This window comes from Canis lupus, chromosome X (assembly GCF_048164855.1).
Source record: "Canis lupus baileyi chromosome X, mCanLup2.hap1, whole genome shotgun sequence".
NCBI lineage: Eukaryota > Metazoa > Chordata > Mammalia > Carnivora > Canidae > Canis > Canis lupus.
The window spans coordinates 111,874,699-111,888,001 of NC_132876.1; the positions used below are offsets into that span (position 1 = coordinate 111,874,699).

General features: G+C 38.6%; 1 protein-coding gene and 1 long non-coding RNA gene across 15 annotated transcripts in view; one reads left to right on the top strand and one right to left on the bottom strand.

The window, feature by feature from the left end:
- Nucleotides 1-13,303, bottom strand: part of REPS2 (RALBP1 associated Eps domain containing 2) — a 231,016-nt gene that overhangs the window by 96,706 nt on the left and 121,007 nt on the right. For 12 of the 13 annotated variants that reach the window (XR_012026586.1, XM_072817502.1, XM_072817500.1 and 9 more), the window contains 3 exons: nt 10,338-10,432; nt 4,116-4,185; nt 2,605-2,679 (listed from right to left, as the gene is read on the bottom strand). Coding sequence is in view for 12 of the 13 variants with exons in the window: in XM_072817502.1 (XP_072673603.1) it covers nt 2,605-2,679; nt 4,116-4,185; nt 10,338-10,432 (240 nt within the window). In the remaining variant the exon portion in view is untranslated. The remainder of the gene's footprint in view (nt 1-2,604; nt 2,680-4,115; nt 4,186-10,337; nt 10,433-13,303) is intronic. The other variant, XM_072817501.1, reaches the window with a different exon arrangement.
- Nucleotides 1-13,303, top strand: part of LOC140628277 (uncharacterized) — a 48,549-nt gene that overhangs the window by 25,608 nt on the left and 9,638 nt on the right. Inside the window, exon 4 of one of the 2 annotated variants that reach the window (XR_012026591.1) lies at nt 3,664-4,483. The exons of the other annotated variant lie outside the window; for it this stretch is intronic. This is a non-coding gene — a long non-coding RNA (uncharacterized lncRNA). Of the gene's footprint in view, nt 1-3,663; nt 4,484-13,303 lie in introns of those variants that run through there. 2 annotated transcript variants of the gene reach the window in all.

Below are 13,303 nucleotides of genomic sequence, written 5' to 3' on the forward strand. Positions count from 1 at the left end.
TTTCTCAAAGGAGAGAGAAGGTAAAGGTACTTTGAAAACTAAATGTATTTTAGAATTGCAAAATATTACGGTTGTAGAATGCTCCTAATTCTTCAAGCTTAGACAGCAAAGGAAGTGCAAGTGGGAGCAGGTAACTTAAGACAATGGGGTGACAGCTGGCAGTGGGGCAGCTGCTAGAGTCACCAATGGTGTTTGAAGACTACAGTGTGAGGTCAAAGAGGTCTCAGCATGACCTACAGACATCAAGAAAAAGATTACCATTGTGCAGTGTGCCTTGTTGAATTAGGCTGAAATATGACGTTAGCTAAGGAATGTATTAGACTCCACTAATATATCCACTTTCAGCAATTAAAAGGGTAAAAGCATATTTAAAAATATGTGACAAGGAAATCTCTCCATTCCCTGATAATGGTCCCACCACAATATCATCCTCTTCACCATTACTATTATCATTATTATCATCCATTGTGGAAGAGCAGGACAGGGGGATACTTCTGCCACCTGAGAAAATATATCTGAGGCAGATCTTGGTAAGTCCCCACAGGTTTCAGATCACAAAAAGCTAGAGAACACTATTCCAATTAAGTCTTCCATCAGCCTCCAAGTCCCTGAAAGTCAGACTCAGCATTTGGGACATGTGAATAACTGCAAAAATGGCCAGGGCACGATGTATTGGAATCCAGGCAGAAGCCAGCGGGTAGATCGCAGCTTTTCATTTAGCTGGGAAGAGGGAAGAAGAATGACAACTTCCTAGAACTCCCCAGGCATGTCATCTTTGCAGCAAACTGAAATAGGATAAAAAAGCAAGCCTAAAGTATAATTCTCAAAAAGGCAGCAATTCAACTGAGGTGAAATGTCTGTATGGCATGGACAGACATTCAGAATTAAAAACCACCACCTTGAAACTATAGTGTCTCACACTAGAAATCCAAACATGCCCCCAGGAAAGAGGGTATTAAATATGTTTTCAGATGAGGGATTCCCTCATATCCACTCCAGAAAGGTGCTGCAATGGTAAAAATGAATCAGAAACCACATAGCGTGTTCCCAGGCAGAATGTGAAACAAATTCAGATGTACTTCATGCACTGTGGCACACGCTGATAGCATTTGTCTGGTGACACCATGCCCTATTCAATGAAGGAATCTTAAAAATGACGTCTAAAGTTCATGCTCCAGAGAACACATAATGTTCATGGAAAAAACAGGAAGTTATTAACCTCAAAGGCTGTTGGAAAAGCACCAATCTAACTCTCCAAATTCCACTATCTTTTATTAATACTGTTAACATGAAGTTTACAAAAACTGAGGCGCATCCACTTTAGCTCCAGAAATTAGAGATGGAAAAAACCTACCTTGGGCATTTGTCCTGAAACGGGGTAAGAGGGTAAGCCCAAAGTCCAATTCTCTAACAAGCCAGCAATCCATTTGCCCTTACATAAACTGAGCATTTCTCCCTATGATGAAGGAACCCAAATCATTTTCAAAAGCCCAAACCAGGCTTGAGAATTCTTATCACTTTTGGAGTCATGGTTGATCTACAATCTCAATTTTCTATTTCTTAACATCATTTCCTAGAGGCAGAGGTTCCCAAAATAGGCTACACATCAGAATCGCCTGGGGGGCTGCCGAAAAACACAGATTCTTTTTTTTTTTTTTTTTTTAAAACACAGATTCTTAAACCTCATCACTGAACTCAATCATATATTCTCATTCATATTCATGCTCTCTCTCTCTTCCCCCACCCCTCTCTTTTAAACCTTGAAAGAACTTAGTGTTTGGGAAATACTGTACTATAGTAGCATAAGCCTCAATGTTACATTGATTCCTTTGTTCCAACTTTAAACAAATAAGCCAGGGATGATAGCTAGTTAACCAAAACAAACATGATTTACTTAATAAATATTATGAGAGATAACAATGAGAGAATGCAGCAACTTCTTTCACAACCTTATACCTGGAGCTCCAAATAGTAACACCCTCCCTAGCCAGTTTGTTTTTAACTAGGTTCAGCCTGGTTCGGTGATGGTTCCCATTCAAGTGAGCTGAGGACACAGGCCTGGTCATCTCCACAGTTCACAGACATAGTTCCAACTCTCCAAAATATGGGCAAACACAACTTTTTTTTTCTCCTTGGAATCCACTCCATGTATAAGCACACTTACTTGCCTTCCTGATGGTGGTGAAGTTTAATGAAAATATCTGAGATTTTTGCTTTGGAAATGGAAAAGTTCAACTGTGGGCCTCCAGTTGATCTACTCCATCAGCTCCTTACTCTACACAGAAACCACAATGGTTTACTGAAATCTCAACTCCAAACCTTCCCAATTTTATAGTAAAAGTAACAGTGAGACTCTAACTTCAAACTGAGTGATCCTATCAGTGAAACCTAAACTCAGAACTTAAAAAAAAAAAACCACCCTCTTCTCATACCTGAAAAGAGGGAAGGAGTAAAAAGCAACCAAAAGGTTTTCTTAGAATAAAACACAGGCAAATATTTAGAGAGAAATCTACATTACTACTAATTTTCTACTCACGGAAACTACTGGTTTTTTTAAACTAATAAATAATTACATAAAAATATAGTATAATGGTTTTCTCCTACCTGGATCCTCGGACATATCCTTTGGTAAGGCTTCATCTGCAGTACTTTTCAAAGCTAGACGTGTTTTGTTTTGTTCTTAAAGAACACAAGAAAGAACGGAGAAAAGAAAAAAACTGTAAATTTTATGTCTGAGGCACAGTTTATTAAAACAAAGAATCCCTAGTCATCACTTATGGAAATGGTGTTATGAACCATTTGCAGGTTGCTATAGCACTCTGTAAAACAATAAAGATCCCCTTAAAGTATGGAAACAGGTTCTCATCCCACAAAGAACAAAGCAGTATTTCCAACTTTCAACAGAGAGCACCTTTAGTGGCTACAAGGAGTATTACGAGAAAGTATCAGAAATTTCCCCATTTCATTCCTGGCACCCAGACCAATGACATCAGAATCTCTCTAGGAGTGAGATGGAGCCTTCAGTATTTTTAGACCTCATCCAGTTATTCCAATGTGCAGTCAAGGCTAAGACCCACTAGTAAAGACACTGATCAGAGCATGCACTGCTGCAAAAAAATGTCTAGTTCGGCCTACCTCTCCTGAGCAAATATTTAAATAGACAGCAAGCAATTATTATTTCCTAATAGGAAACTTATTTTTCATGTTTAACTTCCATACAAAGCTGCAACGATGGCAGGTCTCGACAATAACCCCTACAATAGTTTCACTGATTTTTAGTCCCTTCAGATAAGCCTGTCATTCACGGGTAGTAAATCAGTATCGAATAATAGAAAGAATACTGGCTGGAGACTTAGAAAATGTTTGTTCTTATCTACACTCTTTTTATTATTAAACTAATGATTCATACTGCCTGTACTTCGGTTTACTCATCTCTGTATTTTAGGTGATAAAACATACTAGCTTCCACTGAGTTTTGTGAAAACTGAGTAAGACAATGAATGAGGAAGGACCTGGTAGATTATGAAGCATTATACAGAGTAGTGCTGGGGGGAGGGGTTAGATGTCCTCCTGTTCTTCTAAATATTCCCAGGCCAACTCATCTCTGTGCTTCACGGTAGCTCTGACATGGAAAACTGTGCTATACTGCTTCTCACCCACCAGGTAAGACAGACAAATGGTTGCTGGCTCCATGACACGAAGTCAGAAGATAAATCCCAGGGACAGAAGATAACTTCCTCAAGGATTAGACCAGTGCACAAATACGCATTTATACTGATGTTCTGGGCTCACATCTGCCAACCCAAGATGTTAAGCTCTCAATTCTTCCAGCTTCCAGTCATTTTCTAATTAGTGCAACTCAATTTCAATGTAAAGTATAGTTTGAGGGTCAGCAGTGAGTAAGGGGCCAATGAGTTGGGGGGCTTTGGAAACTCCCGTTACCACTTAAGAAACTACAGTTTTCTGAAAACAATTTGAACTACTTAAACCATCCAAATGTCTTCACATGGTGACTACTGTCCTCATATGCTCCAGAAGCCAGCCATTCCAAGAGAAATAGATGAAGAAACACAGGTAGAATGTTCCTAAAGGAAGAAAACTCATTCTTTTCATACCTTGTTTGTCATCACTAGTCACATCTTGGGTTGGGACAGGAAAGTCAGCTGTGTCTTTAATAGATAGCTTCTTGAGGGAAAAAAGTAAATAAATTATACAGGTTGACATGGAAATTAAGTTGCACATACATATGATGAAAATGCTTTAAAAGCAACATAGCTTGCCAATATTTCTGTCTTCAGTAAACCCTGACATTTAATACTACTTTATTTTTTTAGACTCCCAGTGAGGTATAAGTTAATTTGTGTTGAAAATGTACAAGGCAGCCCGGGTGGCTCAAGAGATTTAGCGCCGCCTTCAGCCCAGGGCGTGATCCTGGAGACCTGGGATCAGGTCCCACGTTGGGCTCCCTGCATGGAGCCTGCTTCTCCCTCTGCCTGTGTCTCTGCCTCTCTCTCTCTCTCTCTCTCTCTCTCTGTGTGTGTGTGTGTGTGTGTGTGATGAATAAATACATAAAATCTAAAAAAAAAAAAAGAAAAAAAATGTACATGTTGGGCACCTGGCTAGCTCACTCGATAGAGTATGTGACTCTTGATCTCAGGATCCTGAATTTGAGTCTCACATTGGGTATAGAGATTACTTTAAAATTTTTTAAATTAAAAAAAAGAAAATTTACACATACAGAGAAAAAAATGACAATTCAGATTTAGATATATGTATAAGACTGCACATTAAATATGAATCCAGTGTGGGATTCAGCTGGAGAATTGTGTAACATTTGCCCATTCTGTCAAAAACAAACCTGCACTTTATGTACTTTTTCACAAGCAGAGAGAGGTTCTGACAAGTGGCCCCTAATGCTTGCCAAAATGTGTTATGCAGGGAGTGCTCAACCCTGATTCAAACAGCCTCCTTGTCAAGGAATAAGAAAAATGAACAGAACAAAATTTTCTCCTAACTCAATCAGGGGAAAGTCTTCACTAATACTAATAAGAAAGAATACCCAAATTAATCACGTATTGATCTGTTTAAAATCTACTTATTATAAATTTCTTTTAAAGTCTCAATTAGGGCAGCCCGGGTGGCTCAGCAGTTTAGCGCCGCCTTCCACCTGGGGTGTGATCCTGGAGACGTAGGACTCGAGTCCCATGTCGGGCTCCCTACATGGAGCCTGCTTCTCCCTCTGCCTGTATCTCTGCCTCTCTCTCTGTTTCTCATGAATAAATAAATAAAATCTTTTTTTAAAGTTTCAATTAATATGCATTCTAAGACCTTTGATAAAAGAATAATATATATTAATAATTACTATATATATAAACAAATTCTAGAAAGATACATAAACATTAAAGGGAGACTGGGTAGATGGGGAAAAGGATGGGAGGAAGACCTGTCACTATATGCCCTTTGACATTTTTTAAATTTTAAACATATTCAGAAAATTAAATAAACCTTAAAGGAAGTGGGTTAAATCCTGTAGCTATTTGGTTTAACTGGTTTGCCTCTCAGAATCTGAACAACCCTACTGAAATAAGCAATACTTCTGTTTTTCAACTGTTTTTGAAGAATGGAGTTCAGTACTGCTTGGTGGTAACCTGATCTAGGATTTAACAATCCTCAAGCAGGTCATTCTTGGCATTACCATGAAGCTTCCAGATATAATTTCCCAAAGTCTACTATCTCCAATAGAACACAGAATGTATCTTAACAGTGCCTTTCTTTCATTTGCTTCTCTCAGTCAACTATAAACTAAATCCCTAATACAAGAAAATTATTTAGGAGTAGAAAATATAGATTAAAAAGTCATTCCCCCCCCCAAAAAAAAGCACCTTTGAAAGAAATTTTTAAACCAAAATAGATGGAAAGGCATCCCATGCTCATGGGTAAGAAGATTCAATATTGTTAAGATGGAATACTCCCCAAATTCATCTACAGATTCAGTGCAATACTTCTTTGCTTTTTTGCAGAATTTGAACAGCTTGTCCTAAAATTCATAAAGAAATGCAAGGAAGCCAGAATAATGAAAAGATTCTTTAAAAAGAAAAAAAACAAAAGACCAAAGTTGAAGGACTCAAACTTCCTTTCAAAATTTACCACAAAGTTATATTCATTAAGACAGGGTAGTACTAGCATTATGACAGACATCTAGATCAATGGAATACAATTGAGAATCTATAAATAAACCCTTAAATTTACAGTCAACTGATTTTCAACAAGGGTGTAAAACAATTCAGTGGGGGAAAATTGCCTTTTCAATAAATGATTCTGAGATAACTGGATATCCATATACAAAAGAATGAAGGTTGGGGCACCTGGGTGGCACAGTCTGTTAAGCACCCAACTCTTGGTTTTGGCTTATGATCTCAAGGTTGTGAGATTGAGCTCTACGTTGGGCTCCATGCTCAGTGCAGAATCTGCTTAAGCCTCTCCTTCTCCCTCTGACCCTCCTCCCCTGTTCTCTCTCTTTTTCTCTCTTCTCTCTCTAAAGTAAATAAATAAATCTTTGAAATAAAAAAAAAGAATGAAGGTGGACCTCTTCTTCACGGCATACAGAATAATTCACTCAAACTGGATCACAGACCTAAATGTAAGACCTAAAACTATACAATTCTTAGAAGACCACATAGGAGTAAATCTTCATGATCTTCTGTTAGGCAATGGTTTCTTAGATATGACACCAAAAGGACGAGCAACAAAAGAAAAAAATAGACAAACTGGACCTCATTAAAGTAAAAAAACATTCGTGTTCCAGAGAACACTATCAAGAAAGGAAAAAGAAAAACCAAAGAAAAAAAATACTTGCAAATTATGTATCTAATAAGGGACTTATATTCAGAATATGTAAACAACACGTATAACTCAATAATAACCCAATGTATAAATGGACAAAGGATTTGAATAGACATTTCACCAAAGAAGATACACAAATAGCAAATAATCACAAGAAAAGGTGCTCAACATCAGTAGTCACTAGGAAATTTAAATCAAAACCACAATAAGATACCAACCACTTAACTCCCACTAGGATGGCTGAAATAAAAAACACAGACAATAACACGTGTTAACAAGGATGTGGAATGATTGGACCCCTCCTACATTGCTGGTAGAGAAATGTAAGATGCTTCAGGTGCTTGGAAAAACAGTTTGGTAGTACCTCAAAAAGTTACACACAAATTACAATATGATGCACAATTCCACTCCTAGGTAAACAGCCAAAAGAACTGAAACATTAAATCCACACAAAACTTGATACATGAATGTTCACAGCAGCATTTTTCCCTCACAACCCCAAAGTGGGAACAAGCCTAATGTCCATCCACTAAAGAACATACAAACAAAATGTGGCAGATCCACACAACAGAACCCTACTCAGCAATAAAACGGAATGAAGCACTGACATATGCTATAACAATGAACTTAATGAAAGAAGGCAATCACCAAAAAAAAAAAAAAAAAAAAAACATATATTGTGTGGTTCTATATTTAATGTTCACAATAGGCAAATTCAGAAACAGAAAATAGATTACTGATCACCAGAGGTTGGAGGGGAGAGGGTACAGTCAGTGACTGCTAATGAGCACAGGCTTTCCCTTTTCTGGGGTGATGAAAAAAGTTCTAAAATAAGACTATATTGGGCAGCCCAGGTGGCTCAGCGGTTTAGCGCCGCCTTCAGCCCAGGGCCTGATCCTGGAGACCTGGGATGGAGTCCCACGTCGGGCTCCCTGCATGGAGCCTGCTTCTCCCTCTGCCTGTGTCTCTGCCTCCCTCTCTCTCTCTCTCTCTCTCTCTCTCATGAATGAATGAATGACTAAATAAATAAATAATAAAATAAATTAAGACTATATTGATGGTTGCACAGCTCTCTTAATATACTAAAAACCACTGGATCATAAACTTTAGAGGAGTATAATATGTGAATTACATTTTAGCAAAGCTAATTTACAAAAGAAAGACATCCAGTAATGTAAGAAGCATTGCTAAAGAGGACTTTACCTGAAATTATAATCTTTAATTCTTGAAGGAAACAAATACACGATTACTGCTCTACTGTCTAGAGATCTGATCTGTACTGCTGAAAAAAAGTTCTCATGACCTAAATCAGCTACAGCTTCATTCAGAGCACAAACACCTATACAGAATCATCCCTCACAGGACTAGTACCAAGATCTACTTAAATCCTATGCGTGCATTCATGAGAGATTAAAAGATTGGTAGAAAGAACAATGAATAAAATAGAAAAAAAATGAAATATTTAATCATTAGCTACTAAAATTTGACCTATACTTCTTGAATGGCCAAAGCATCAATTAGCCTCATTACTTTGTCCTTGAATTCTGTATATTATTACATGATTATATAAAAGTACCCCACCCTAGAATATAACAATTTTGTTGGGAATGAGGAGTTGTTATTGTTTTGCTTTCTTGTTTGGACAGGGCAAAAGCAAAGACTTTAAACCACCACCCACCACCACCCCCCAAAGAGCCAATTTAAAGTATACAAAAGTATTTAACATAAAACTAGCTGCACATCACGTCCATAAAGGTGAATATTCATAATGTCATCAAGGACATCAGAGTGTGCATGCGTTTTTAAAAGTACCTCCATTTACAACTATTTATTTGCTCCTTTCCTTTTAGACAGATGATAGATGACTACATGGGGGAAAGCAGCACAAGCCAGTAACTAATGTCTATAAAACACAGCATCATTTGTTTCTGTTGGAAGGGCAAAGACCACCCGATACCGTGGCAAGTTGAAATGTAACATTTATCTAGAAAGAATAGGAATTTATGACATTTTTTTAATCACCTAACAACCTCATAACATTATACAAGTAGGGGGACCCATAGCAAACAAAGAAACAAACAAAAACAGGGCAACTGAATAAGTCTCCAGACACTGCCAGCAGCCCCAGAGTATAAAGAGGACCATGAAAAGTGGCTGATTATTTTATCTGCTTCTCCATCATACTCATATTTCAAAAAAAATTAAACACCTAAAACTCCTCAAATGCACATCTATCACTCCTCCTGATGTTACTGTATACTTATTTCCCATGAGTAGAAATCTATTGAGGAAAATAACAGAAGCTATGACTCAAAGAAAGAGTAGCACAGAGGTGAAGAGAGGTGTGATCAGAGGGAGCACTGCAGAAGCAGGCTGATTCCATCACAGAAGAACAGAGGAGGTCATTGCAACAGACTGTATGCTTGAGAGTACTGTGGAAAAAAATAATCACATACATTTGCAAGAAATTAAAGAAATGGCCCTGTATCCTGCCTCTGACTTCCATCATCTTGCAACAGTTTTAAGCAGGGTCAGAGGACTGTAACAGCAGCCTATGAATAAACCTCCATTTATTACACATTTCCAGACTTTTTTTTAGGATGGGAATAGCAAATATCATAAGTTGTCATCACAGCAACAGCAATCATAACAGTGATGATGATGATGAAGATTGTAATGATATTAATAATAACCATTATGGGCAGCCCCAGTCCCCAGTGGTTTAGCACCACCTTTGGCCCGGGGTGTGATCCTGGAGACTTCGAGTCCCGCGTCGGGTTCCCTGCATGGGGCCTGCTTCTCCCTCTGCCTGTGTCTCTGCACACCCCCCGCTGTGTGTGTGTGTGTGTGTCTGTCATGAATAAATTTAAAAAAAAAACAATAACCATAATGACTCCTATTTTCCTATTTATTGACGCATACCTATGGACCACTAAGCATGTGGCTAGGCCCTTACATCAGTGGCCCAACACTGAAGGAATTCTACAGATTTCTCTGGGGGATAATCCAAATTAGTCTTCATTTGGTCCCAACACTAAAAGCCCTAAGGGAGAAGGCAGCTTTGAACATGATTTGGGATCCTCTTACATAGTTCTCAAACTTCCTCTTAAAACTGTTCTGGTCCATTAGACTTTGTTCCTACTCAGCTACTAAAAATACTTTACTATTTTTACTCTAAAATTAAAGCTTGGCTAAAATAAACAACTTGGCTAGCATTTTTCTGGCTTCTTTTGTCTATACCTACATTTCACCCCTAGAAGGTCAAGACACTACTATGCTTATTTCACTAAATCTAGTTCTAGGAAGAAAAGGAAAAAAAAAAGTAATTATAGCTATATCTGGTGACTAGATTTGAAAGGCTGAGCCTCAACATAAGTACTCAACATGAAAAGAAAATGTTATGAAAGTGGATTTTCCAGCCTGTAAAGAACACAGGCTAATGGATTTTAATTCCACACACATTTATGATTCATTAATATACGAAGATCTTTTACCTCCATTCTATTCAAATCACGGGGCTGCTGGTTCGCAGGCATTGACTCAGAATAAGAATCAAATAGCGTGCACTCCCGCTTGGGCTTAGGAAAGGCTAAGAAAAAACAAAAAGAATACATAAGAATATTACCATAGTCACAGCAGGCATGGTTTTCTATCAGCTTTTCTGTGCTTATGAAATATAACAACAAAATCAGCTAGCACTGATAGCTGATGACAGTAATCACGTGGAGGTAATGTCTTGAGTTCTTTACATATACAACCTATTTTATCATCCTCATTTTATATGTGATGAAACTGAGGAGCAGGGAAGTTAAGCAACTTACACAAGGTCCTACAGCTGGTAAATGAAAGACCAGGGACTTGAACCATCAGCATTTAAGTTGTAATACAATAGTAATAACCTTCACTATCATGAACTACTATTATGCTACTAGCATAATTTTTAAGTGGCAGTAACTGGTGATAGTTTTAACGCTATAAGCATTAACCTAAGGAAATACTTCATTTTAGCTACTGTTGTTGGAAACAGACAAGATATTATCATGAAAGGTACCCAAGAAAACTTTATAAAATACTCTTTTCTTTTCGTTAACAGAAATAACAAAAATAAGAGCACAAGTTCTTGCTGATTTACAACAAGGGAATCACATTATGGGTGTCTTCTAACAACAGGGACAGAGGCTGTTATGTTAGCTGGGTAGCTGAGTGGATTATGCTACTTGGTAAACTAATACCCAACACACCATTTCTGAGAAGCAGGTTCTGTTTCACTACTTTACCTCAAATTAAGAAATGTCTCAACAACCAGAAAATTGGTCAACACCCCAAGGAGGAAAAAGCAGATCACGGCAGACAACTAAAAGCTACAAATTTGTCAAGACCAGCTATTAAGAAATCAAAATTTCAATGCCATGTTTAAACAGTTTTTTAATCAAATGTTAAAAATGGATTGGCATTATTTTTAACCGTTTCTCACCACCCACTCCCACCAGAATTTGAAATGCCAACTTCACCATGCAGCACAGTACTGGTCTCTGACTAGCAGCTACCACATGCAGTTGAATACAAGCACTTTCTCTGGTGGCCTGCTTCCCGCGGTCTCAATTCCCTGATACTAGGAAGGGCAAACCGCGAGCCCTGGCGATTTTTCCAACTATACCAGGTAGTCTTGTTTCCTTGGTAAAAACTCAGCAAAACACCTTTCCAAATACCATTCCACAATCCAACCACATAAGCAGGTTGAACCAAGATAAGATTTGTTTTTAGTTTACCAGTGATTTGACTAGGATTACATGACTTAAGCAGAGAGCCTTGCTACACAGAAAGCTAACACTTTCCAAACCGACAAGTGCTGTCATTAACTCCTAAATCTCTCTCTCGACTGGCCCCATCTCTCCAACTCCACTGTCCTCTCTCTAGAGCCAGCCTCCTGTGGTTCTGACTGAACTGCTGCCATTACCTGGTCTTCCAGTTTGCACCCTTGCTCCTCAAAACCTGCTCTCCAATCAGCAACCAGCATAATTATTTCCAACAGGAAATCTGACTGTGGCACTTCCCTGCTTAAAACTCATCAACGGCATGGCCCATGATTTGTTCCCTACCTTCCTCTTCAGCTTCATCCCCAGCCCCTCCAGCTCTAGTCTCTAATACTCTAGCTACTGTGGCCTGCACTTTCCGTGCCTCCCATACTCCAAGTCCCCTCCTAGGGCCTCTGCAGCATACCTGCTGCCCTCTCTGCCCAGAGCCTACTCTTCCTCCTTCTTCACCTACATAGCCCTTAGCTCATCCTTCATATCTCAGCTCAAATACTTAAGAAGGCCTTCCCCAAGGTCATGCACACACTTGCTGCAGTTGTGCTTCTCCTCCACGGCACCTATCACCACCTCCAATTACAAGTACATGAGTTTATTTAACATCCATCCTCTAACTGCCAGCAAGTTCCATGATGGTAGGAATGCTCTTTTATACAGCATTCTGACCACAGAGAATAACACAGTGCTCACAAATTATTTTTAACAAATTCTACAGTAAAAATCTATACCAGAATCTACTCAGTCACCTAGGCAAGAAAATATCAAAGGCCCATGGTTAAGCTACCAAATAATCCAACTTTTCCTCCCAACTATATCCTCTTATTTTCACTGTTAGGGGGAAAATCAGATATGACCATCTGTTTTGTTATTTTATTGAAAACAAGCTTGTATAATTGTAAATGCATAATAATATCAACCGAATTTATACTCCACCAATCTCATTGAAAACTGGATTAGATTTTTTTTAAAGACTGAATGTAAATCAGAAAAAAAGTTGCAACAAGAAGCTAAGCTTTTAAAAAAATCAAGTGGGATACCATAAAAATGAACCCCCAAAATGAACAGAATCACTCATATTTTGCAAAGTCTAAAAGTCACAGAGAAAACCTAGACAGTTCCGGCCATTTTCTTTTTCTTTTTTTATAAATTTATTTTTTATTGGTGTTCCATTTGCCAACATATAGAATAACACCCAGTGCTCATCCCATCAAGTGCCCACCTCAGTGCCTGTCACCTAGTCACCCCCACCCCCCGCCCACCTCCCTTTGCCCCACCCCTAGTTCGTTTCCCAGAGTTAGGAGTATTTCATGTTCTGTCTCCCTTTCTGATATTTCCACTCATTTTTTCTCCTTTCCCCTTTATTCCCTTTCACTATTTTTTATATTCCCCAAATGAATGAGACCATATAATGTTTGTCCTTCTCCGGTTGACTTATTTCACTCAGCATAATACCCTCCAGTTCCATCCACGTCAAAGCAAATTGTGGGTATTTGTCGTTTCTAATTCTAGCCATTTTCTTGAGCTATATACAAAAATAAACATGCATGGGCAGCCTGGGTGGCTCAGTGGTTTAACGCCACCTTCAGTCCAGGGCATGATCCTGGAGACCTGGGATCCAGTCCCGCGTCAGGCTCCCTGCATGGAGCCTG